The sequence below is a fragment of the Hirundo rustica genome, chromosome 1 (genome assembly GCF_015227805.2).
Source record: "Hirundo rustica isolate bHirRus1 chromosome 1, bHirRus1.pri.v3, whole genome shotgun sequence".
In the NCBI taxonomy this organism is placed as follows: domain Eukaryota; kingdom Metazoa; phylum Chordata; class Aves; order Passeriformes; family Hirundinidae; genus Hirundo; species Hirundo rustica.
In genome coordinates, this window is record NC_053450.1 from 37,491,730 (window position 1) to 37,518,842 (window position 27,113).

The 27,113-nt window shown below is 39.3% G+C and overlaps 1 protein-coding gene across 6 annotated transcripts in view; it reads right to left on the minus strand.

Annotated features, from left to right (window-relative positions):
- The window catches only part of CHD7 (chromodomain helicase DNA binding protein 7), a 132,886-nt gene that overhangs the window by 66,024 nt on the left and 39,749 nt on the right, over positions 1-27,113 (minus strand). For all 6 annotated transcript variants that reach the window (XM_040085691.2, XM_040085683.2, XM_040085718.2 and 3 more), the window contains one exon: positions 23,899-25,759. In XM_040085691.2, the coding sequence (XP_039941625.1) occupies positions 23,899-25,584 (1,686 nt within the window). In that variant the 5' untranslated portion in view covers positions 25,585-25,759. The remainder of the gene's footprint in view (positions 1-23,898; positions 25,760-27,113) is intronic.

Sequence of the window (27,113 nt, forward strand, 5' to 3'; positions counted from 1 at the left end):
CCACCTCCAAAACTCTGGCCAAATGCCAGTACCTCCATTCAGCAAAAGCTGCACAGCACTTTTTCTACAGTAGGTGAAGTCCAGAAACATCCTCAAGACTACATTCACACCTGTGTTTCAAAAATATGTTTTACCAGTGTCGTCTTCTTTATTGTGAATGATGATCCCTTCCCTTTTCTGTGAAACTACTACCTTGAAGATGTATGTTTCTTTTACTGTACTATATGAAAATCCTTAATATTAAACTTAAAATATTTGGGGGAATATGAGTCTGTTTAGAAACAACTGGTATCTCAATAATTCAGAAACTCTCCTTACAAAATTGTAGTTCCAAAATGACAACTGGGATTTATAAACCAACAAGTGCTGTCAGTGATCTCTACAATAAAGGGAAAAACATCACACCACGTAAGAATGAAAGTCTATTTTGCAAATAGGCTTGAAAGGAATCTAAATTTCTTGACATACCTCTTCAGAACACAGATGAAAGTGTATAGAAAACAGAAGTTCTATTAATACCTTTCTAGCAAGACAAAACTACTGTGCATGAAAAAAAGTTAATGTTTTAGCAAAGTGCTCCTGCAGTAACATTTTATTTCTTAATCTTAGTCTTAGGAGGAAACAATAAACTAAGGCTATTCTAAGTCATTCTGCTCTGTTACTGCTCCTGGAAACCTGTTAAAAACAGGTAAATTACAGTTAAAAACAGTACAATTACAACCAAGTTATAACTTGCTGATCCAAAGTTTTTTTTAAAAATTGTATTAAAAAAAATCTGATGCCAACAGCAGGCTAACAGTGGAGTGGAAGAAGTGATTAAGACCAATCTTAGTGTCCTCTGCTATCACTGTAAAACTACTATAATTTATGATTTGGTGGAGCTGAGAATATCACCCAGTAACAGTATTTGGAGGAATAAAAACATGCTATGCAAAATACGGAGTTTCTTAATTGAGTCTCAGCACAGCTACAGTAATAGAATTATTTATTTACTGGTCATGTACTCTGTGAAGAAACACAGATTACAGAAGACAAATTATACTAATGTAGCCATCCAAAAAGCAAACATCCCATTATAATTTAACAGTAATCATATGTAGTGTTTTGTGCATGCTCACAGAAAACGTGAGACACGTTACTAAGCCTATGGATTATCAGCCAGTGCAGTGAGTGCTGACAGTTTGTTCACAGCTCAAGAAACAACTAACTTGTCCCATAAGAGAGCTCCTAGGTTGCTGTCCATTGATCAGAATTGATCAGAATCAGTGTTGATCAGCCAATCTCAGACAACTGCCATCCCTACAATAATGAAGAGTGCATGCTCCAAATTGGGTCTACATGTAAGACATTGCAACAGCTACCACAAGAATTGTATGTAACTAGTGATGTGAAGGTCGACAAGACAAACATTTTATTAATACTTTTTTTGCTAGAGATTACTTTGCAATATAGACTGACTTAGCAGTACAAGGTTACCCCTAATGCAAACAGGGCAGGTCCTAAATATTACACAACAGCAGCCTGATTCTCTACTATCCATCATCACTGCATAGACTGGTTGAGGACTTTGGCGAGTTTTTACTAGCTCTAGCTGCAGAGACACATAGAAAGGGTGGGACAATTAGTTTTACAATTTAGACAATTAGGATTACTGAATTCTATTACTGGTAAAAGCTTATTGCTCATGTTGACAGCTTGTGCACTTCAAGCCTATCCTCCATGCATGGCCACAGTAAAAGGAAATCACACTTTGCGTGTGCTCCACTATCAAGCAGAAGACATGTCAGAACATGCCAACATGTTTTACCATAGAAGTTGTTGGCAGTCAGACTTGAGGATCTGAAAGGTCTTTTCCAACCTTAATGGTTCTTTGATTCTGCCATGTAACAGCTGTATTTAAAAATGTGTGCATTCTCTTTGTGAAGTTATGTCTGTGAAGTTATTCCCAGGCACAGCTATCAAGATACCTAGTGCTTACTAGAGAATCCCTTGGATCAGAGAATATCCAGGAGATTTACCAACAGTCCTTTCCAACCCCTCTAAGACAAGGCAATGGTTGCTCATCACCAGACAAGATAGGGAAGTCACACAGTAAAGTATGAATGTGTTAGGATGAAAGTCTCCAGAGAATCTAGTACAATACTTCAACTTCTCCAGTAAAGGGGGAATATAGGGAGGAAACATCTGCACATACTCAAGCAAAACAGTAATAATTAAACTGCTATTATTAAATAAATTAGCATTATAAAAGACTAACCTAACACTTTAGCATATATACAGGCTGAATTTTTGCTCTTGGGCTTGTCTCCACGTTTCCCACAGCCCCTTTGATTCACTGTGAAAGCAAAAGTAGTTCCTCTAAAACAGTCAAATGCAAACACCCTCCTTCTCTTGAGCACAGCCATGCTCTGAAATCCAAGGTCCTGAGGGGAGAGACAAAACTGTACTGCCCTGTACATGCAGCCTCCTCCCTCCACAAGCAGAATTCTCTCCCTTCAGCTACTGAACCTCAAATGCATGGAGATCCATCCTCTCTGAAGGGTTACCTGTTCCTACATCACATTGTAGCTTTCACCATACTTTATATTGTTCTGGTACCAACTATGATTCCCACTAAACACCCTGTTCCCTACCCAGAAAAAGAAAATGCAACAAAACAGTCCTGGCTGACTTGGTATATTAGGGCCTGCCCACAGTAATAAAAGTGAAAAATATTCTCTAAAACTTTGCTTTTTCTACAGAAGATTAAAGTTGCTCAGAGAACCATTTTCAGAGGGACCTTAAATAGATCATATCTGCTCATATCAATAATCTTTCTGTTATCAAGTTTAAATCACAGTGACATTCAGCAAACGGCACCAGGTTTACGACTACAGAGAAAAATCAAAGACAAGCATACGTGGTAAAAGTGCTGGCTCCTCTGACCACAGACAACTGAAAAAGTTCCATCTGTGCTTTCACTGCTTCAAGTAATAGTAGCAGTAATAGCATTACACACCACAACAGCAAGAGCATTTCTATTCTGGTACTTTTTTCCCCCACACCTTCTAAACCCCAGAAGTTACAGGAAAACTTATTTAAAAGGCTACAAATGTAAAAAATATAAGGTGGTGGGTAATAGGATACTATATTGTTTGTTTATTTGATAAATACTATTAAAAAACTAAAAAATACAAGGTATATGTGTTAAGTCAGAAGCAATACTTCTTTTTTTGATTTGCCAAACCTCTGATAAAGTATTCTTTATCTGAATTCAGAAAAAGTACACTTCGTCTTCTTGTAATTTATAACAAAAATGTTTACTTTAGTCTAAGGAAGGGCATATAGAATTTAGAGAAGGGCAGTATGTTTGGGGTGTGTTTTTTCATTAGATTAACCTGAAGACTTGCAGGCCAGGAAACAGTTTTCTCCTGCCTGCTCTGCAGCACTTAAGGCTCAAGACAGAATGTCCACCTGTCTGATGAACATCCTGTGAGCGCTAATCCATTATTTGCAAGGACAATAGTATGCCTTTTAACAATGAATCACAGAATCATAGCATATCCTGCATTGGAAGAGACCCACAAGGATCACCAAAGTCCAACTCCTGGCCCTGCACAGGACCCCAAGAGTCACATCATGTCCCTGAAAACATCCAAATGCTTCTCAGTCAGGCCTGGGGCTGTGACCACTTCTCTGGGGAGCCTGTTCCAGTGCCCAGCCATCTCCGGAGAAAAACCTTTCTCCTACTATCCAAACCAAACCTCCCCTGACATAGCTTCATACCATTCCCTCAGGTCCTCCCATTGGCCACCAGGGAGAAGAGAATTAGTGAGTGTCCCTCCCTACACTTCCCTTCATGAGGAGGTTATAGACTGCAAAAGGACCAAACTGCAACAGACTGTAAGGAAATCCACTAGGAGCAGATGGGCACCATGTGGCTACAACTGCATATTGCCCCAATCTAATTACTTGGCACCACTACATGCCTCTTTATTTTTTACAACATGCCTGTGCCAGAAAGCCCTCAAACTCAACCTTCAGGGTGCTCTGCTTGCACCCTGCTTGTGTACACACATTTTAGTGGCCTTTCTTCTGGGCTTGTCTCCCTGTTTTGGGAAGCTTTAAGAAGACACCACTCGAGCCAGTCCTTTCAGTCTTCCTGATGTAATTCACATTCTGCTTTGCCTTTCTTATCTGCCCCAGGGCAACCTCTCAACCTCTTCCGAGGGCACTCTAATGCAAGGGTCTTCAACAGGACTAGCCCACCTTTGAGAAAGCCATCTCGCAGAGAGAGATCACAGCTGCCCAATAAGCCCTCACTTGTAGACATGACTGAGTTGCTCTTCAGCAACTGAAGAGCACAACATCAAACATTCATAAAACAGTAAGATACAGCAACCATGAGTAAAATGCTTTCAAATGTATTTTTAGGCCATTATATTTATTAGTGTATGATGCTTGTTCCAATACAGTAGGAATAGATATAACTTTTCTATCACTTTCCTAACTTCTTCCTTATATACCTAGGAAAACAAAAGCCCAGGATTTTTGTTTTAAAGGTTCCCTATCATCAGCTTCTTGTTAAACATGGATGTTTAACAAGCCTGCACATACATAAAATACACCAATCACAATTTAATGACAAACATGCATCACATGACAATGCTGGTGAAAAGAGGATGCAATTCATAGATAGTCTTTACTAAGAACTTTATCACTTCCCCTATCTGCACGACCTCATCAAAAAAGAAACAAGTTTTCCCCAAAGGTATAAATATGTATATAATGTTTCTATAGTTCAAGGAAGGGGCAATGGCCTTAGAAGTTAAAGAATTCAACAGTTGTGAAAAGGACTAGAACTCCTGAGTTTTTACTCCTGTCCATAGAAAAGACGTCCCACTGAAGTCCCAAAATACTTCCACAATACTATCCATTTTTACTAAATCACAGAGCACAATGAATTTTCCGTGGTTTGCAACAAGGTATTTTTATAATTTCATCAAGGTATCTGGCAGTAAAGAGCGTACCATATTGAGAAAAATTAGCTGAAAGCATTAGAAGAAACACTGTCAGCACAGAGAGTACAATTTGGTTCCAGTTTGGAGCTGACAAATATTTACTTCAACAGTATTTTATCTGGAAGAGACCCACTAGGCAAATAATACAATACTCTTTCTTCCACTGCCATCTTCCTCCTCTGCAAGGTGAAGCTGTACATTATCCACAAGCAAAAGACGAAATCCTTTTCATTCATTACTTGTGCTGGTGCCCTTTTTTTTTTTAAGTACAGCTTGTACTCAAGTCTTTTCTGCTACATATTTAATAAAAACCACAATTCTCTGATCACAGGGACTTCTAATACTGTAAAATACTAAGGTACCAAGAAAGAAAGAAAGTTAAGCCACTCTAAACCAATTTTATTATTATTATTTAATTATTCTAATCTTTACATTTCCTAACTTTTTCTGATTGAAGGAGCCTCATCTCAGAATTTTCTCCCAAAACACCATATTTGAGAGAGGTCTTCTGATACCATAAGATTATATCTGCAGTATCTCAATTAAGCTATCTCTACTGTTTATGTCTACTCCAAATCTCAAACTGTTTAATTGCTGCCGTTTCAATCTCACAGTAAAGGTTAGCACACTTACTACTACGAGATTCATAATTTAAAACTGTAACTTTATGTTTTGACATTCTAAATACCATTTCCTTAATCACAAAGAAATACCACATCATGAGAGAAAAAGAAACTCCAAAATCCCTCTGCCATCACCACTTTTACTTCTATTAGATGTCCCAAGTAAGTTGGAATTACTTTTCTAACCCATTTTTATCAATATTAAAATGTTCTTGTCCAGCAGAAATTCAAAACCTTTCTTCAGGCCCTGACCAGTGAGCCAGCCTGCAAGTAAAATAGCAAACATGCAATGTTGTCTTGAAAAGATTAGAGCTCATTGTAACACTAAGAAAACACACTGTAAATTATAAATGTATTTTTATTTTTTAAATTACAGTCTAAATTATGTAAATATTTCAAATAGAAAACAAAGAATAATTGCTGTTACTAAACGAATTTTACACCCTATTGCTTAAATTTCTACAGTAATATCTCTAACCTACAGCATGACTCTTCCCTAGTTACTCTACAACTGCTGCCTCATGCAGTTCACAGGATGGATGAGACTTCTAGATTAAATCAGATCTAAATGACTATGACATTACCCTGAAGATAAGACTCATATTGCGCTGAAAACTTAAGTACCGAAAAGGGAAACTTTTTTTTTTTTTTTTTCTTCCCCTAGATGGGCTTTTCTTTCGCTGGGTTTTGTTTGGGTTATTTTTTCCATTTCTTTTAAATTACATACTCATTCCTTACTATGAGGGGTTTCCAGCAAAGGACTTCCCATGGACCTTCTTCTTGAAAACTGCTGAACGATGACTGCAAGAAAGCACCTACTTGGATAACTCCTGGCTTCAGCTTCAGGGCGATACAGCCCAGCATAACACACAAAGAAGCCCCAAATCCCATTACTTTCACTCTTGCCTCAGACAACTCCCTACCCCTCTGTCCTGGTTTACTCATATGTAAAATGGAGAATACACACTGAGACTTTAGATGATGTACGTATTAGTGGTTGGTGAAGTTTTTCAGTATTATGGTTAAAATTACCATTTAATAAGCTCATTTAGCTATTTTTACAAAGATATGGAGAGAGGCACTGTTTGTAGCAAGTCTGCCGGGTTCAAGGGATTCAGTGATATTCATTATGAGGTTTACTGGATAACATACAGTCAACATATTATCAGGCCATACCTCAAATAATAAAATTAAAGTAATTAAACAGCTACTTCTATCAAAGAAGGTCTTCTGTGGGTAGAAAAAAAAGGACAGAGAAAACATGGTTGCATACACAAATTACATCCTAATTTATAGGCATGAGGAACATGTAGTGTCAGTCCTACTTCAGATCTTTTCTAACTACAGCTTCGCACCTTGCCATCATCCCACAAACATAATCGCTTAAATTTTGTGTGTTGAGTAACATAGTTTTACATTTTCTGTCACTAACTTAGCTCTTTCTTGATACTTACTTTCAAATAGTATATACAAATGTTACCTTCTTGCCAATCACAGATACAAGAAGGCAGACTCCGAAGATAGTAACAAACAATTGCAGTTTTCCAATGCTCTCATCACACCCCTCTTTCAAAGCCAGCAAGCTTACAGCAACATAAATACAGAAAAGCTCTATGTGTCCCATATGAAGTATATGGGAAAACAACTAAAGAAGAGTTAAAAGCTGCTATTATTCCTCATATACATGCATTTACTAATACATATACTAATGCATATACATAGGTATTCAAACATTTAACTTTCAGTGTTCATATTGTTCCTAACGATGTCTGACTACCTTCCCAAACTACACCTGTTTCCATGCTCACTTTCCTGTATCTTACAAAAAAATCAATGCAATCGAAAACCTACCATAACAACCCCAAAACCAACCTGCCACAGGAGAAAAAAAAAAAAAAAATAAAAAATAAAAAAAATCAACTACATCAGGCCAGTTCTCCCCTGGTTATATGCTCAAGAATTAACTTCTCCCATCCTGTCATATAGAAAATACCCAGTCTTCAAGTTAAATAACTTCAATAAAGATAAAACACTATGCAAAGATAGGTTTTTTCTTTTCCCTCTCCTGTGTCTAAATAAAAAAGGAAAATAACCTGGAAAGTAATGATTCATGCAATGGCTTTTCTACGTTTTGTTTTCAGTACACTCCTAAATAATTAAGCAGTAATTCTAAAAAAAGTCTGATTAACCAGCCTTTAAACACCTATGGTTGATCAAGTCACGGAAATCAGAGAGCAAAAGGTACAATGTAACTTCAGCAGTGATGCATTTTATACCAATGACACCTATATATTATGAGAGAAAAACTACTAAAGATTTAATGGTGCCAATTAAAGAAGCCAAGAGTTTGCATGGCTCAATGGCTGAGTCATAGACCTTTTCCCCATAATAGGTTCCATTATAGTCCTGAGCTCAAGCTGTGGGAAGAGGATTACAGATGAGTAAGAGGAATTAGTATTTTTAAATGTTATTGCCAAGGAAGGTGTCCTTTAAGTATTACACAGCTGAATGTCTCTCGTAGCAGTAGAGCAGCTTGTGCTTACTCACCGTCCTAGCTCTAAGTCCTCAGAATTGTGGACACCTCGCTTCAAAACACTAACACAGAAATTAAGCCTATCAGTGTAGAGTCCTCTCAAATTTAATCAGTATTTCATATGCATTTCCAAACTTGAAATATTTCAGTACTTGTAAATTTTGTGCCATCCTATTATCCTATTACCCCCGTTTTTTGTTTTTTGTTTTTTTTTTTTTAATTTGTATATACTTACATAAAACAAGATAAGACTGTGTAGCTAAAGACCAGAATAGTCTCTACCTAAACCACAGGATGTCTGTAAACAACTGGTGTGATGTACAATGAGGAAAAGAAATTAAAATGTTCAAGTGCCTCTCAAGACTGCTTCCAATAAACCTAGGGAAGTGTTTGTGCCAGAGTACAACACTGTACAAAATTCGGATCATCCATATCAACAACAATTACACCTCAGGCAGGAGTACAGATTATCTTGAAGGAGAAGTCCAAAGGGAATTCAACTTACTTCAGATAGATTGATATTTATCAAAACACTGACAGATCCTAATACAGAAAATGAAAATAACTAAGATGGATAAAATTGATGCCAGAGCAAATTCAGTATCAAACCAGCATCTAATAAATTTAGGACAGTCAGATGCCTGTTCCAACATTCAAACTGATCTGATTTGGGTAAGAATTTCAAAAAACAGGAATACTGGAAGCAAAAGCCAAGTGCTCTTTAAGCTTGATGAGGTTTAGAAAAGCAGTTCATAAGATGGCACGTGACGGCTGGAAGCTCAACTCAACGGCCCTGACAATCTTTACAAGTACTTTGCTTCTAATGACTGGGAACAGTAAAAAACAACAGCAAAATCTTGTTTACATTAAAAAATAAATGCATTTTAACAGTTCAAGTTTGGAATATGACTAATATCAAACATACTAGTTCTGAAAAGAGTTAAATATGCTTAGAAAAAAATTTATGTTTCATTTTCTAGGGGAAGAAAGTATCTATTAAGCAGACTAATAGGGCTGGTAAAACAATCTCTTGGTCACAGAAATTTTAGCTTCAAACCTGAAAGAAGAGGTTGGCTACCCAAAAAGCTTTTAAAACTACACTGACCAAAACAGTCAGAAAAAATTCTGTAGTATTACTTGTTTTATAAGCCTTACTTCAGACACATCCTTAAGTCATCACAGCTATGAATGTGATTACTCAGATACCCCCCAAAAACCCTCTGTGATTTCAAATGTCTGTTTTTATAATTTTTTTTTTCCTTTGGTAAGTAATTGTCTTTGTGTCATGACTGTCATAAAATGCAACAATGTTGTTTAAAATAGAAAGGGCTGCCTATGAAATAAAGGTGCCACAGTTCCAGTGTTCTTTTGCAATAACTTTTCTATTCCCTGGTTTGGACAATTTTCCCCAAACATTGCAGAAGACATTTTTATTTTCAAGTACTCTAGACAACAGACTTGAGAAAAGCAGAAGTAGGCAATTTATTAAATTACTGATCATCCATCATTTGTTCATTTGCACAGTTACATCATTTAAGTATTAGTGATACACTTGTAAGGAGCATGTTAGTGCAAGAGGGAGCCAGTATCCAGTTGCTGGACCTGTGTCTTAACCTGCCAACAAGAATTTTGCAACTAAAAGGACTCCCTAGAGAATGTCACCTCTTCCTAATGCTCTGTTGGAAAACTTGTTCTTCCTCAAGAGCTTCCTACACACACCCCTAATACAAGAGATCAGAATCAATGAGGATAAATGAAGGTAGAACAAATCCTTCCCTCAGAAAAAGAGGAATCTTTTCCATAGAAATTAGCCCACAGCTCCCTGCCCAGAAGTCCATGGCCTGCTTTGAGGGCTTTCCAGACCAGTTAATTATTAATCTAAACCCCCTTCTTCTATCCCCACCCACTGGGGCAATTGAATGGTTTATAGAACTGTTTTATTTTAGGCTAAGTTTGTATCAACTGATGTAGAGACACCTAGAAGAGACAGAGGGGAGTTTTTATCTTTTACACATACTGGTAAGTCTTGCACAGTTGATCCCTGAAAAAGCAAGACAACATGCAGATCATACTTCAACTACTTACAACCCAAGTTTTCTTGGATATTTATTTTCTCCCCCACAGTGTTTTCATTGCTTCACTTATGAATACAAGCATCTACCTCTTCAGCAGCTACAACTCACAGAACATAAGTTAAAAGGAAAATACAGTGATCAAGATTTAAGTAATTCTGTGTTTTTCACTTGCAAGAAATGAACTGGTGGCTTTCTAGCGTTGAAGCAAGGTAGACATTTTCACATGCACTGCTTGCATGCTTTTTATATTACCAGTCCCCACAGATCTTCAAGAGAATTTTTGCACCAGGAAGACAAGGAGGAGCTCGCCCAGGATGGTGGGGGTGGAAGAGGGAGGAGGTTTGTGGTCACCTCCATAACCCCAGGCGTGTTCTGCATAGTTCCACCCTTTGAAATGGAAACAGTGATCGTGTTTGTGTGACCCACCAACAAATTCCCACTGATTCAGGTTACACAAAGGTTATCTGATGGAAGAAATTAACAGATATGGAGGGTACATATCACAGGCTAAAGCCATCTTTTTTGAGGTGGCTTACTAATACTGACCTGTCAAATTCGGGTAACTGTGGTTTCACGCTGACACTTCCCACTACAAATTTTACAGTTGCCCAGAAAAGGCTCAGCTATGTCCAGTTCCCATCAAAGGCAAATATAACACATAACAAATGTAACATTGGTCTTTCCACGGCCTTTCCAAAAAAGGTGGCACTATCCATAACTTTCAGGTCAGATTCACCATCAGGAGCCAACAGAGAACTCCCTCCTGGCAAGATAATAGAATGGCTTGGGTCAGAAAAGACTTTGAAGGCATCCTAGTCCAATCCCCTTGCAATAAGCAGGGACATCTTCAACTCAATCATGTTGCCCATCCAATGTGACATTGAACATTTCCAGGGATAGGGCATCTACCACCTCAGTTACATTGCTTCATTACCCTAAGTATAAAAAAAAGTCTTTAATCTAGACCAGCCCTCTTTCAGTTTAAAATCATTACCCTTTGTCCTATCACAACAAGATCTGCTCATTTTTCTTATAAACCCTTCCTTAGGTACTAAAGGGCTGCAAAAACATCTCCCTAGAGTCTTCTCTTCTCCATGCTGAACAACCCCAACTCTCTCAGCCTTTCCTCAAGGGAGAGGAATTCCAGACCTCTGATGATCTTCATGTTCTTCTCTGAATTCACTCCATGAGATCTGTCTCCCCCATGCTGAGGACCCCACAGCTGGATGCTGCATTCCGGGTGGGGTCTCACAAGAGCAGAACAGAATGACAGAATCACCTTCCTTGACCTGCTGGGTACACTGCCTTTGGTGCAGCCCAGGATACAATCGGTTTTCTGCGCTGCCAGCACATTTTGGCAGGTCACGTGCAGTCTTTCATCCACCAGCACCTCCAAGTCCTTCTTGGCAGAGCCACTTTCAACCCCTTCAACCCCCAGTCTGTAATTGATACCCTGATACAACAGGCTGCACTTGGACCTGCTGAACCTCATGAGGTTCACACAGACCCACTCCTCTGGCTTGTCCAGCTCTCTCTGCATGGCATCCCAGACCTCAGGTACACCAACCTCAATACCCAGCCTGGTGTCATCTACAAACTTGCTAAGGGTGCACTTGATCTCCCTGTCAAAGTCATTGATGAAGATATTGAGCAGTACTAGTCATAATACACTTTTCTGGGACAGGTGGTCCTTGCACGTTGCTTTACACTGACATGCAACCACTGTCATTTCAGGCACCAGCCTGAACAGATCCCATCGGAAGTGAGATTTATGTTACACCATAGAATTCTGTTCTGTCAAATTTCCCTCTTCCCCCTTTTTGTTTTTCTGTTGTCAAGATCTGCGAGTTTCTAGTAGTGGACATGCAATTCTCCTAATAAACTTCCCAAATTGTTGCTTATCATATAAACCTGCTCCCCTAATCAACTGTCCCACCCCCCATAAAAGCAGCCTGCAAGGGACTTCAGAGGCATAACAGACCACGGTTTGAAAACACCAGCTTAAAGATATCTTAACAGATACACAAGCAATGCAAAACCAGAAGTGATCATCAGTAATCAACTCTATTTTTCTTCTGGGGTGGGAGGACAGCAGTTCTCCATATGGCATTTTCATTGCACTATTTTATAATCTTCAATATGACAAAATGGTCATATGATCTTGAAATCACAGACTTGCTACAAATCCATTGACATTATATTTGCTGCTAACAAAGAGCCCAAGATACTTCTCAGACTCTACAGTCACAGCAACAAATGAAAATAGCCTTTGAATATCTTAGCTATGACATGTCACAGGTAGGCCTTTCCCCAACTCCTGTAGTAAATGAGCTAAACTAATAATTAAATCAGAATGTATCATTAGAACTGCAGGGGAGGAGGGGAGGATGGGAAAAAAACCCCACAAAAAATAAAAAATAAAAACCCACAAATAACAAGCAAACAAACAAAAACAAACCCAAAAAGACCACCCAAACAAAAAACTCCAAACAACACACCCCAAAACACATGCACAAAAAACAAACAAACAAACAAACAAAACCAACAAAAACTTCATCAAAAATCCCACACTTCATTTTCTGTGGACAAACACCTACCTCGTTTAGCAGCACCAGCTGAGATTAACTCTTAATTTAGATTCTCCAGCCAGTTTGATTAACACTGTTCTATGAAACACCTTATTCTTTAGTTCAAATATCTTTAGTATCCTTGCTCCAGACATTCTTTACACAACCTACAGTATAATGTAAAAATCCTTATAGGCCAATCTTAAATCAGACATACAATACCAGGTCTAGATCTGGGGTTATATAGTAATGTTATATTACAGCTGGAGGGCTGTGTCTAAAACAACACTTATCCCTGACTGCCATCATCGTTTCTGAGTTACATTTTTAGGTGTTGCTGTACACAGAACAGCAGGGAACTGCAGAAACTCACCACTGCTGCAGAGGACCTCAAAAACATACCTAACAGGAACATTGGCAATACTGACACCAAACAACTAACCTTTGTCAGACAGCAAAAATTCCCCCAATCCCAGTCTAACACCATGGACACTGGTTTTCAACAAGTTTCCTTGAAGTATTTCAGAGGAGGCCTGCAGAGAGAAACACTTACAACCAAGCAGGCTTCCAGTATTGCAGGCACGTCCATCTCCAACAATGCTTTCCCCAGTAGACATCTGCAAGATCCCATTAACAAACAGATAAAAATAACAACCGTAATGCTTAAAGTTTTAGACTAGTTTTAATGACCATGTATTTCATACACAGTTGTACAAGTAAACTGTGATGTCAACTTTTTAGGGGAAGGTATCACTTTAAATTCAAACATCCACTGTGTATTATAAGCCTCCCACTATATTTAGCAACAATTGGCTGGTACAGAAAGATTTCTTCCAAAAATAAAATTAAGGACTTCACATCATCCAGCGCTCACATGTAAGGAAAATTAGAGTATTATCACACTTATCAGAGTCTTGCAGGGCCAAAAAAGATATGAAGTACCAGAATGCAAGTGGATGGAGGGCCATCTGGAGAGAAGGGAGATGTAAAAGTAGAGTGGAAAAAGAAGAGTTCGTATTGACTACTAGACATTAGGAAGTTTGTTATGAAGCTTGTTATGAGTTCTCTCTTCTCTTCCAGGAAAATTACATCCAAAAATCTGTGGAACTATTAACTTCTCAGTCACTGCAGTCACGCTATTTTGTTTGTGGGAGTTACAGAGACATAACAGAATACAATTTAACTAGCACAATTAACATGGACTATTGTTTTCTGATTCTACTGATTAAATTAATCAGTCCATTGTAAGAAAAGTCTACTGTAAGTGGGTATACATTCCTTTTGGGAACTCTTGCATAAAATGAAAATTTCCTCTATGACTAAAATAACAAGAGTTTACATATAAGAAAACATAAACAAATTAATATTTTTATATAAATATTTTAAAAATGGAAGTTGAAGTCTAAATAAATGTTTAGCATTCCCTACAACATAATAGTAATATATCAATGGTAAATTTGGGTTCGTACACTGAAGAAAAAGTGTTGCATTCATGAAGACAAATACTTGCAATTTTCCAAAATTAAAAGGCTAATAATATGCCACAGAAACCTGCCAAGATTCAGAAATCATGACTTTAGAAAGTTAAGATTGTGCATTTTCAGTACTTAAAGGGAGCTTTTAAAAAAAGAAGAAAAACTTTTTACACAGGCAGATAGGGACAGGGCAAGAGGGAGTGGTTTTAACTAAAACAGAAGATTTAGATTAGATGTCAAGAAGAAATTATTTCCTCAAGACAGTACAGAGATACTGAACAGGTTGCAGAGAGAACTTGTGAATCCTCCGCCCATGGAAACGTTCAAGGCCAGGGTGGATGGGGACCTGAGGAATCTGATCTAGTGGGTGGCATCTACCCAGGGTCAACCCACTGCAGCATCCCTGCCTGTGGTGGGGTGGCTGGAACTAGATCACTAGTTCACTAGGTTCACTAGTTCACTACCAAGGCAAGTCATTCTATCAACCTGCGATTTCTTAACATTTAATTTCTACAGCAGCAACCCACACAATATGAACCCATTCCCAGAAGTTCTTAATATTTGTGCTTGCTCAGCATAGCACAAGAGCTGCTGTCTCCTAAGCGTGGTTAACAGTAAAACCGCTGAGGAGGAATACAGGAAAGAGCTGCATCCCAGTCCTGGGTGCTGAGGAACAACAAAAGAAAAGGAACAAAGATTCCTCCCCACCCCACAGTGAAAAATCAGAGGAGAACTCCGCTTTTTTTCTTCCACATCTCATATAACTGCGCTACTCTCACGTTAACCTCTACAAGTACCAAATTCCTACACAAGAAGTGGGAATTTCTGCTATGAACTGTTAAGACTGGTAATCTCAGTCTTCTTGAGCTGCACTCTTAAGCAAGAGCAATACTGGAAGGAGTGATGGAGAGCAAGGAGGTGGAACTTTTTAGAGTAACAGATACCCAAGTAAGAACTTAAATTGGGGGTTTTATGAATTTTGGTTTTGAACAAGTAACAAAACTTAGGGTCATCATCTCTATGTTCCTCTTGTTAAACAGAGGTAACACTATTGATGGCTACACCAACCTTGCCAGGAACAGAGAAAATTCTAACTAAGTAGGTAATGCATAAAGTACAGTAAAATCAAAAAAATTATTTATAAACTGGAAAGAGCAAACCCACACTCAGATCACTCAGTCATCCTGTCTCTCAGTTATGTTTCCTCATAAAGAGGACTAAAAAGTTAATCTGAGTTTTATTTCTAATGTGCCATGCTTTTAAACAATTCTCTGTGCTAAGGAAAAAAAATCCCATTTAGTACTCAAAGAAGACAATTCATAACTGACACTGGAAGCATCTTCAATGTGACACACCCCTAATGAAATTGTGCCAAGCTCCTTGGTAGAAAGGGGATGTTCTTTCACCTCTTCAATAACAAAATAGTTGCAAATACTTCCGTTAGAAAACAACCCTGCTTTTCTAAAAAGAAAAAAAAGCTCTTGAAATCAAATCAGTCATTTATATTTGTGTGGAGTAAGAGAGAATTGGGAGAAGTTGGAATGTGGTTTGTTTGTCACTAATTCAATAAAGACAAAGCTTTCTAAGAATTCTAACAAAGTTTTAATTTATGAAAATTTGAGGGAAGAGTCAAGGGACGGTTACTGAGGGCAGGTGCTACGAAAACACAAGCTGTGTTAAGGGTATTAAAGGGCCTGAAAGCTGCCTACCAGAGAAGAGGCAGTCCCCATTCCGCCCCAGCAAGCATTCCCACTCCTACACCATCAGCTTGGGCGATCTTGTGGTCACACAATGGAGAGCTGCCAGGAACTGACCTGGCCAGATAAGCTCGTTCACCAAATGATCAGGCAGGTTGATGCAAGAAAGCAGGAAAAGTTCTGTATTTCAAACCACAGCCACCTTCATCTGCATGATTTTTTTTTTTTTTTTTTTTTTTTTTTTTTTTTTAGAAGCAGATTAGATATTGGGAGTTACTGAGTTCACACAGCTATGTTGGGAAGCTGTCAGTGGGCTATTTGCCCGCAGCAGGGTGACACAAAGGTGCACCCTGAAGCAGTGTGAAGAGCAGTAACAGGCACCAACTGTACCAAATGACTACTTCTGGCAAGGGCTCAAGAGGCAGGTGACTCAAGCAGAGAGTGGTGGAATGTCTCCCTAAACTTCTCTGTCCCCATTCTAACACAGACCTTGGGCATTTCCTCTCTGTTCCCACTGTTCAGCACTGCTCTGTCAGATCAGCTCAGCCTTTCCCTGCTCCTTCCCTGATCACTGCTTCCCACTGTGCTCCTGCCAGCTCCCAAGAAGCATCTTCACCATCTTTAAACCACACTGGCAAACTTGAGAATATTTAAAAGGAAGAGATACAGAAACAGAAGCTTTAACCACTCAAGGGTGTCAAACTTTGCTCTTTAGCTACCAAACTTTACAACTCTCTTGAGAAGTCTATAAATGTTTACAGATAGCATCTCTAAAGAAAAACAAACAAACACCCATGTTTTGGGTTGGATTCCCCCCCACCTCCAAATCCAGACTACATTATCACCAGTATCATCATACAAGAACTGAAATGTGAACATTCAAAAGTGAAAAGCACTGGCTTACTGAACTGAGGGAAAAAAACAACTTCTACAGACAAAAGTTAAAAATTTAACTTCTAAGTGATGGTGTCCCATCATAGTGGGAATTGACACTCCACAGTGTCCATTTACTCCACAGAAGAAAAAAAAAGAACACTTATGCAAGTTTGTGACACTTGCATTCAAGATACAAGGATATCTTAAAATAAATGGATGCCTCAAATTCCATGAGAAAGAACAGGACAGAATCCCAGGAGAAGGATCCATAGTAAAAAGGTAGGAAATTATTTCTTCACCTGCAACTTGCCCCTTATTTAGACTGCCACTTTATTAAAAAAAAAAAAAAAAAAAAATCAAGTGTTTTTCCACCCTTGTCTCTGTAGGTCGATGATGATACAGACATGAGAGGTTTTATTAGACTATCAGCTTTCAATCATGAAAAAAAACTTCCCAGAAAAACCAGATTTAAATTTCTTTAAATAAATAAAAAGTAGGACAACATCTTCAACCATGGGAAAGTAAGACAGCTGTCAAGTCCCACTGGAAGTGACCATCAGCAGCAGATAAGAACATAATACAGAAGTACTAAACAAGCAGCATAAATTTAAATTTTTTTCTAGTTGGGTGATTCCTCAGAAAGTGTTAATGATTTCAGGTAACAATATATTGTTCAGGTCACCAACATCTCATAGAAGCTTTCAAAACTTTCAAAAAACCCGTGCTGAAGAACAAGTTGGGTAACTCTCAAACCTACAAATCACTATGCTGATACAGACTTGTGTTTTCATGCTAATGCTACAAACTGGCTTTACCCAAAACTTCAGAGCAGATAATTTAATGGCACAAATTATTTTCATCAGTGAAATCATGGCACCTGAGGGAAGAATTATTCTTTATTCTTTACTCCTCAACAGTAAAAAAGACCAGAAAGTTCATAGCAAAACCACCTCAAAACTACAAATCTTTGGCCCAAAGGCCTATTCACTGAAAAATCAGTGCAAGCATTTTATTTACAAAAGCACACCTAGCCTTTACAAGGGTGAGGAAGAAATAAGCCTTTGGATATGTTAATATTAACTGTTAGACTGGAATGTAACTGAGGAGTTTTAGAATATGAACTTTTGTTGGACACAATATTTCATAATAATTATTATATCCTTTGAGAGACCTGCATGGGAACTTGCTCACAGATGGATCAAGTTATCAGCGTAACAGAAAACTCTGCTCCACAGGGGTGAAATAACTTCAGCACTTCTGACCAAAGGTAGATTTTATGGCCTGTTTTTGTTTTAGTTGGAAAATTACAGTTAATTACATTGCTTGCACTGCTCAAATACAAGAATTCTTCAGAACCTCAATAAAATAGAGCAGAAGCCTGTAAAGTTTTAAGAAAAAAACACTGTTATCAACCTTTACTATAATATGAACACTATGGATTTTCTTCCCTTCTTCCCTCTCATTACTATCCACAACTTCTTATTTTGCCTACATTTTCTCCATATATATTATATAAATGCACACACACTCATGCTTATCTATACATAAAAATAATATACAGTTGTAGTTAACTAAAGCTCAGTGTAAGTGGTTCTTAATTCCATTTAGTCTGGCAGCTTCAAAAATCTTGGCAACATACACTGATTTGCTGGTCTGTGAATTCTTGAAAAAGGAAACTAGAATTTCCAGGGGCAGGCAGCCACGAGACTTTGCTGAACATGCAGCATATGCAGCAACCCAAAAGACCAGCTAGCAGTCACGTGAAATAGCCTCTGTATCAAAACAAAAAGTACCCCACAGTGTTTCTAGGGCTTTTTTTAATAAATTGAATTTGTTCCACTTATCAACAGGAAAATAGTCAAAAAGTTAAGCACTTGAGGGATTAAAAAGCCAGCAGCTCTCTCTGGAGATGTGGGAAATTGCTTATGAATATTATTTATGGGAATAATTCTAACTATTCTAAGTGGTATCATTTGCTACTATGTAAACTTACAGGAAACACTGAAAGATAATGCATGTGAAGATAGTAAGGAGTCAATCTCTTCTTACTACTCTCAGACATTAAAACAAACACCGGGAGAAAAGCAACCTCATTTTAGTGTGCCAGCAGAAACTGATTTAACCTCTACTTGCTGTCAGGTTAGAATATTGCATCAAACCAATACAGCTGATTATAGTTTTCATTAATATCCCTTTCCATTCAGGTACATCCAAGTATAAATAAACTGAGGCAGCAACACAGAGTTTGAAATTGCAGGAAGGGCCTGTGAAAGGGGTGACCCAGCTGGTGACTCAGCAGGACTTTCCCTGCCTCCTCCCCTGCAAGGGAGGGCAGGAAATCTCAAAAGAATGTGTTCATACCAAACACAGCTATGAGTTATGATTTAAAGCAAAGTCACATGCCCACAGATAATAAGGCCAGCAGAATAAACTTGGCAGTGAACTGGTAATACACACAAAATTAGTTCCTTCTCTGCCAGAACCTGGACACTGTAACCCAGAATCCTTCAACACTGTTGGTGCCCACTGTTGAGCTCTCCCACTTAGTCAGGCATGGAGGCTATACCGTATCTGTTTGTCATTTAAATACTCCTGTGTTTGACTATAAATAATGTAGCTCGCATTTGTGGAACATGATTAATGAACACGACTCGAAACTTCAGCCCACACAGTAGCTGTGGGTAAATAAGTTGTGTGTAACAACACACCCAGGAGAGCCTATTCTTGGCAGAAAAAACTCCTACACTTCCTCTATCACTAATAAAATGCTCTGAAAATAAAGATATGTAAGAACAACTGCATAGCATTAGGCCTCCAAAGGCCTGTCTAACCTGATATCACCTCTGATAAGTGTGCAGAAGAGGACAAGAACCAGACATGCACGCAGGAGATGCAACCCAGTAACAAATTCTCAGACACTTATGTATGGCACAGATCTGCTGAGCCAAATGTGGTGCCTTTATGCTATCAAATAATGATGCATTTTTCTGTGCAACATCTCAGAGATCAGCATCTTAATGTGCAGTTCTGAACTCACCACTTGACAACTTGCTGAATGCCTAAAAAGAATTCAAGGAGACAAAAACAGGTGACAAACCCTTACTTCACATTCATCCTCTTCATGTACCTGTATCACTCACAATTTTAGAGTGATCTCTCCATCTCTCTCCTTCCTACCCCCACTAAAACTCTCCCTCCCCCCACCCTGTGCTTTTTCAAGCACTGCTGTATTTCCTGAGGCCTTAGGAAGGGACACAGAACTTCATGGCACTTGCCCCACCAGCATACCACACACACAGGTAATAATCTTTGTTTTGTTCTCTGCTACTTACATTGATTCCTACTGATTTATTTCTTTACCTGTTATAGCTCATTTTCAGCCATCCATCTAACACAAAGACCTGCTCCTAAGAAGATGTTTTTGCCTGCCATTTCACTGCCCAAGCACCACAGAACCATAAAATCATTTAGGTTGGAAGTGACCTTTAAGACCATCAAGTCCAACTGTAAACCCAGCACTGTCAGGTCCACCACTAAAGCATGCTCCTAGGCATGTCCACGTGTCCCTAGGCACCGCATCTATACATCTTTTAAATACCTCCACAGATGGTAACTTTATGCCTTCCTTGGGCAGCCTGCTTCAAGACTTGATAACCTTTTCGGTGATGAAAATTTTCCTAATATCCAATCTAAACCTCCCCTGGCCATGTCTTGACTCACACAACTTAATGGCCAAGCAATTGACTCTCCTATTATATTTCTAATTATTTTACTTCATTCTTATTAGGTTCTCTCTATTTGGTACTCTGCTTTGGGTATATCAACAGCAGCAGCAAATTTTGCCATCTGACTTTTCACTCTTCTCCAGATCCTGTATGAGTATTTTGGAAAACACAAGCTCACAAGCCCAACTCAGATGCCTCCACTGTGAAAACAGGCAAGGCACTCCTGCTTCCTGCTTTGCCCCTTGGTGGATTGCTCTGCCACAGCAGAACCAGCCTTCCCACCCCATGGCCACCAGGCTCTTCCAAAAACCTTTGGTGAAAAGTATTTCAAAGGAGGGCCTGGCAAATCAAACACACTGACTGAACATCCCAGCACTGCAGTGGTTCTTATGGATCTATCAAACTCCACTGAAGCCAGCAACTTGCTGCTAACACAGTTCTAATAACCATGTCTAGTTTTCAGCTATTAATCGAAACCAGATGAATTGTCAATCACCAGCTTCATCTCACAGCCAAAATAATTTGCAGTTTTCCACACACACAAAAAAAAAAAGAAATAACAAGCCTTGGAATAAACACAGCAATTTCTTTCAACTTAAAAGCAAAAGAACTTCACTTTCCTTCCAACATATCTAAAAACAAAACAGTAATTTGGTTAACCACAAGTATTACAGCCTTCCCATGATAAGGCTAGCTTCAAATCACTGAAAAATAATTACTAAGATGACTTCTGTTGATATTAAAGTACACAGTGATTTCCATTTTCATTGACTATATTCATTTTATTGATTCATTTTATACAAATAAAAACAAACCAGTAATTTATATAACTGCTCTTCACTGAACAGTTTTCTGCCTACTGACATGAAAGGAAAACCATGACACAGGAGAGCTACCAACTCTGTATTCAGGCTTAAGAGCAGGGGTTTCGCACATCTGCATTTTTCCCCAGGGAGCGGGGAGGGGTTAAGTTTTCGTTGATTTGAACAATACTCATTTCATCCAAACAGTTTTCAAGGGGGAAACGCCTGCCTGTTAAGAGTTTCATTACCACAGTCAGGGCTCAAACTAATTACTTAATGGAAAAGTACGTTAAAAGTGACTTTTACCAGATAAAAACTTAACCGAAATAAGCTAACAGAGAAGTTACTTGGCTTGCTACAACTGTCTGAATTACTGATTTTAATCAAATAACTGGAGTTATCATGTGGTTTTCCTCTAATTATTTCATTTCAGCACTTACCTTTCTTCAAGCTATTCATGTGCAGTTCAGCACTCTGTAATAGGTTGCATAGCTCATTTAAGGTTTGAGCTATCCGTGTTTAACCTCCTCGTCACTGATTAAGGGGAAATAAGTGTCTCAAGAATGTTTAACAACCTTGTGCATTTTACAAGTAAACTTTCTTCTCTTTAACCATCTTTTAATGCCAAAAATAGGCTTACTGGATGGTCAGATAAAAACGAGGAATTAATGCTAGTGAAGAACTGCTTTAGGGTACAGTCCACCCCAAGTATTTCCTTCCACATCCCCACTATCACGGGTTATGAAAAATCCTAGTGACACCTTTTTTTTTTTTTCTTTACTGTCTTAAAAGCCTTACATTACCATTTCTACATTTTTCTGCTAGATGCTTCAGCTCTCATCTTCAGAGTAAAAAACATGTCTTGTACTTCTTTTTCTCATTCCTATCCTTTCTGTACCGATTTCTCTGTGCTGTCATTACCCCTTGCCCATATACTTGCCCATTCTCTTCATTTTTTCCTATAGTCTTGAGTTCCCTCCTTCTCATCCTGCTTACCCACACAATAATAGGAGGCATTGGCAAGAGCTGCTTTCTCAAGACAGGAACACACAACTCCATGTGCATGCAAAAACTGTAATTTAAGTTCCCCGAACAAGTTCTGTGTGCGGAGATGCAGAGAGAGGAAGGGCCGACACAGGCATATAAAATTTCAAACCAACTTGGAGGTAGGCAGGGAAGAGAAAGATGGTCTTGAAGATATACTTTGCCTCTTCAAGGAGATTCCTCCTCTCCCAGACATAGACAGTGCGCTTTCCCCTTGCCCAACTTAGTCCCTGATCTCCCTCGTGGGGTTCCTCCGCCTCCTCCTCTCTTCCACGGGGAATGTGGAAGCCTGTCCCAGCTGCTGAGCTGCTCCATGTACCACTCCTTGTCAGCTGCCTCTCCGCAGCGCATATATCTGATTCCCAGCGCCGGCTCACGCTGTGCGGAGCAGCGAACAGGAGCAGCCGGCAGGCAGCAGTGGAGGGGACGGCTGAGCAGCTGCTTTGCGCACAGGCCCAGGACACTGCCTAGGACAGCTGTTTTGATGATTTATTAAGCGTATTGTAGCATCGTGTCATTACGACTGCATTCCAACAATTGTCTCCAAATATTTATGGGCAGAGCTACTTGGCATTAATTACTGACTGATCGGGGGAAAAAAAAAAAATGAAATTAGCAAATCTTTGATATCTTGATCACTAATTCATCTGGTACCAAAACCACTTGAATTCTAACTGATCGAGTCAAAGGCAAACAAGGGCAAATGTGAAGATTCCAAAAAGCACCTTTTCAGCTGAAGCTTAACATACTAGCAGGTAGCCAAACATGTTAAGCTACAGACAACCAAGATGTTTTACCATTTTTAATTGAAAAATCATGTGGAAGCAAGACATCAAAACCTGGCAGATCAGAGCCTCAGTAAAATAAAACTTGTATTCTATTTAACATTTCATTTGAGCCTCGGAAGATTTATTTTCAGACCGATTCACATTGTTGTCTTCTCCTTGCATAAACTATTTCCCCATCACTTCTCAGTTCCATTACTTAGTGCTAAAGAAGTTCACGCCAGAAGTTTTTTTCACATGTAACAATTTCAGCTTTAATTTAAAACCACAGAATATTCCCTTAGGATTTTTTAAAAAAAGACCTTGGTTTGGCCAAAACAAACTCATTATAACACACAATTCTTTCTCCAAGTTGCAAATATAAAAATTTAATATTTTAAATGACAATTCTCACACATGCTTTCCATCTTCTCCCCAAAGGAACCATCATGAAAAAAATAGTAGGTATTCAGCTTGTCCTGTTGTATCATTTTTTGTTCTATCCATAATGTTATCATAGAAAAATCACCATAAGGACATTAGAAAGTTACCTGAACCTCATTTTACCTTTAGCCTCTGTACACCAAAAAAGCCACGTAACCAATAACAAACAAGGGAATTGAACGGGGGAACTGTTTTGAAACCATAGTTCTTGTGTATCCTGAAAGGCATTTACAGTCATTTAAAACATTTTCTACTAACTGGAAATAGCTTACCTGAAGGACAGGCACTTTTTGTGGTGTGTTTTGTGGTGACTGGTGAAGCTGTGCCCAAGGCTGATGATGAGGATGTGGGGGCGGTGAAGACTGATGATGTATCCCTGGATGAGGCTGCATGGGAGGACAGGTTGGCATTTGCTGTTGAAAAGACTGCTGTTGACTAGGAAGCTGCTGGCCAGATATTAGTCGCTCTTGTATTGCTTGTGGATCTGCAAGGCCAACACCTGGACAACCATTTGGTCTCATGTGCCCACCCATCTCCCGTGGTGTTGAAGACATACCCATAAATGGACGATTCTGTTGCATGTTTCTGGGGCCCATATTCCTTTGTCCAATTCCCATGGCACCAGGGGGCTGGTGTGACGGCTGAGGATGGGGTATATTTGGGTAACTGCCAACTTCCATTGGTATTCCAGCACTACCAGGTCTAACCTGTGGAGGAGGTGTACCTGCTGGATTACTCATTGCTTTCATAGGTGACATGGGAGGTGGAGAGGCATAAGTTCCCTGAGGCTGTGAAGGGTGCATAGTTTGCGTGTTCATTTGGTTAAGTGAGCCACTAGGGTGGATGGGCTGCTGGTGCATTAGTCCTTGACCACTGTTTGATGGAAATCCGACAGCATTTGGGTATCTTGGTACAGATTGATTCATTGGAGTGTTATTTGTAAGGCCTAAATTCTGATTCATCCCTGTATTATTAACTAATCCCTGATTAAGGTTACTGTAAGGATATCGAGAATACTGCCCTGAGTTGTTTATAGTAGGTGAGGGTACCGTCTGGCTCCGAGAACTAAAATTAAGTGTTTGCGGCCTAACAGCACCCTGCTGGGGAGGATTAGGGGAGAATCTGGGACTGTGGGCTACTGATTCCCCATGGAGAGCAGTAGGGGGATGGTGGTGAAATTGCTGGACTGAGTGTCGCAAAGAAGGTGCCATACTGGGATTCTGCTGGGGCACATGAGACAAGTGGCCAGGTCCTGAGGTGGCAATGAAAGGGTTTCCCTGATTGAGGCCTTCTTGGCCTTGAGAAAACTGGTTCATCCTCTGCTGCTGCGGCTGACCGTGCTGCTGCATTGAAAAATCACCACGAGCCATGTAGTTTCCCATCTGCTGCATGTGCTGAGGATGGCCCTGCCCAGGGGGTCCGGAGGGTGCCTGCGGCGGCTGTGTCGGTTGCGGCTGCTGCTGCTGCTGTTGCTGCTGGTACGGTGCTCTTATCTGGTCTGGCACTTGAACTGCCCGTGGTCCCCACATGGAGCCACTGTCTACAAAGGGTTGCCCGTGTCTTTCGTTCTGCATGCCGGGATAGACTCCCATCTGACCACCAGCACCGCTGCTGTGAGGAACCTGAGGAACTGGAGGGTTGTGATACTGCGAATGAGGAGACGCTATACCATTCCCAGGGGCATTGCTTATCATCCTGTTCGGCTGATCCATCAGGTGCATTTTCTGCTGTTCGTACTGATTATAGTGATCAAAATGGGTCAACTTGGCTTGGTTTTGATTTGCAGGAGGATGATGAAGAGATGACTGTAAAGGGGGAAATCCTTGATCCATGGGCATTTGCTGACCCATAGGATTCACTGTATTTTCAGGATATCCACATTCTCCAAGACCTTCCAGCCCTTCGCTAAAAATATTCCCATCTTCCCCAAACAGACTCATCATTCCTGGATCTGCCATGTTTTTTCAGCACACAGCTCCTTGGAGCTACAACCAGAATGTTAGTCTGTGCTTCACCTCAGTGAGGTGTTTTGTCCTCAAAGCCTTTAATCCTCAACTAATCTCCTTCATGTCATTCCATATTTCTTTAATTCTTTTGGACCACGCAGTGTCAGGCAAAGTCTGGTTACTGCTCCTAGAAAAAGCAGGGGAAAGGGGGAGAAAGAAAAGAAGATATTGAAATAAATAATATCAGGCAACATAAAGAAAACACACTTGACTGTTTTTTAAATGCTAGCTAGTTTCAGCCCCCTGAAATAAATCTTAAAAATCTATTTCACATTACGAAGGATTCATTAGCTTTATCCAAAGCTTTATTATGATAGAGAGTTAAGAAGCAAGCAAAACACTAGCCTTAACCTTAAATTAATCCATTCACTAGACTTCCTAGTGCTCCTTTCTTGGGTGGAACAGAACAAAAGAACGCAACACGCAGCAGCAGCAGCTGCCACAGCAGGTAGGCAGATGTATGAATATAGCCGAGCAGCCCATCTGCTGAACTAAAGCCCTGAAAACGTTCTAGTTACCAACAGCATGTCCTTAACCTTATTCCCTTGAGCTGTGTAATCAGATGAGCAAGCAGAAGCACCAGGTCCTATGATGAACTAAAGTTAAGTTATAGGCACAACAGATTTTTCAAATGTGTACAGAGATGACCCACTAAACACAGACCAAACTCCAATACAGCCTTTAAGAAGGGAGTTGTTTTTTTTTTTTTTTAAACACAGTTTATCTTATTTTAATGGATTTGTAAACTGAAAGACACAATGCTTCTTCCCATTTCAGCAAAATTATGTGCTCAGTTTGTGTAAGAAAATCAAATTTAAAAGCTTCATCGTATGATAGGGTGGATTTCTCAATCCTTATCTTAATTTCCTTTACGATGGTAACACAGAATAGTATCATTGGAGTTCATTACTCATCTCCAGGTTATTATGCTACTACTGCAACTACAGCACTTTGGAAGACCACACTGAAGTTTTGTTGTCTTCAGAACTTGAATACTCAATCAAGAGAATTGGATATACCAAAAGGATTAACAAAAAGCTAACCTAACGAAGTACACATTTGAACTTGGGGAATAAAAAGCAAAAAGCAGCAACACAGTAACAGAGCAGATTCAGAAAAGTTCTCATTCAGGTTTTCCACAGGGAAGACTGGTCTATTTTGAAATGTGTTCCCCATCCTCTTCCCACAAGAACTTCAAAAGATTTGTTTGGATCCCTTTTTTATGAACAAAGGTAGTCTAATGCTGTCTTTTCTTCTTAAAATCAGAATTTTAAACACTCTGTCTTACATGCAAAACAAACTTTAAAACAATAGTCAAGGGAGCCCATACACTTAGCAAGTAAAACTATTTTTGTATCTTGGTTGTAATTCAGTGGCAACTTTACTTGCAGATACCAACTCTCCTTAACCAGCAACCGAAGTAAAGAAGATTTACAAGTTTATGCTTTCGCATCTTGCATTCTGCTATGGAGGAGAGATGC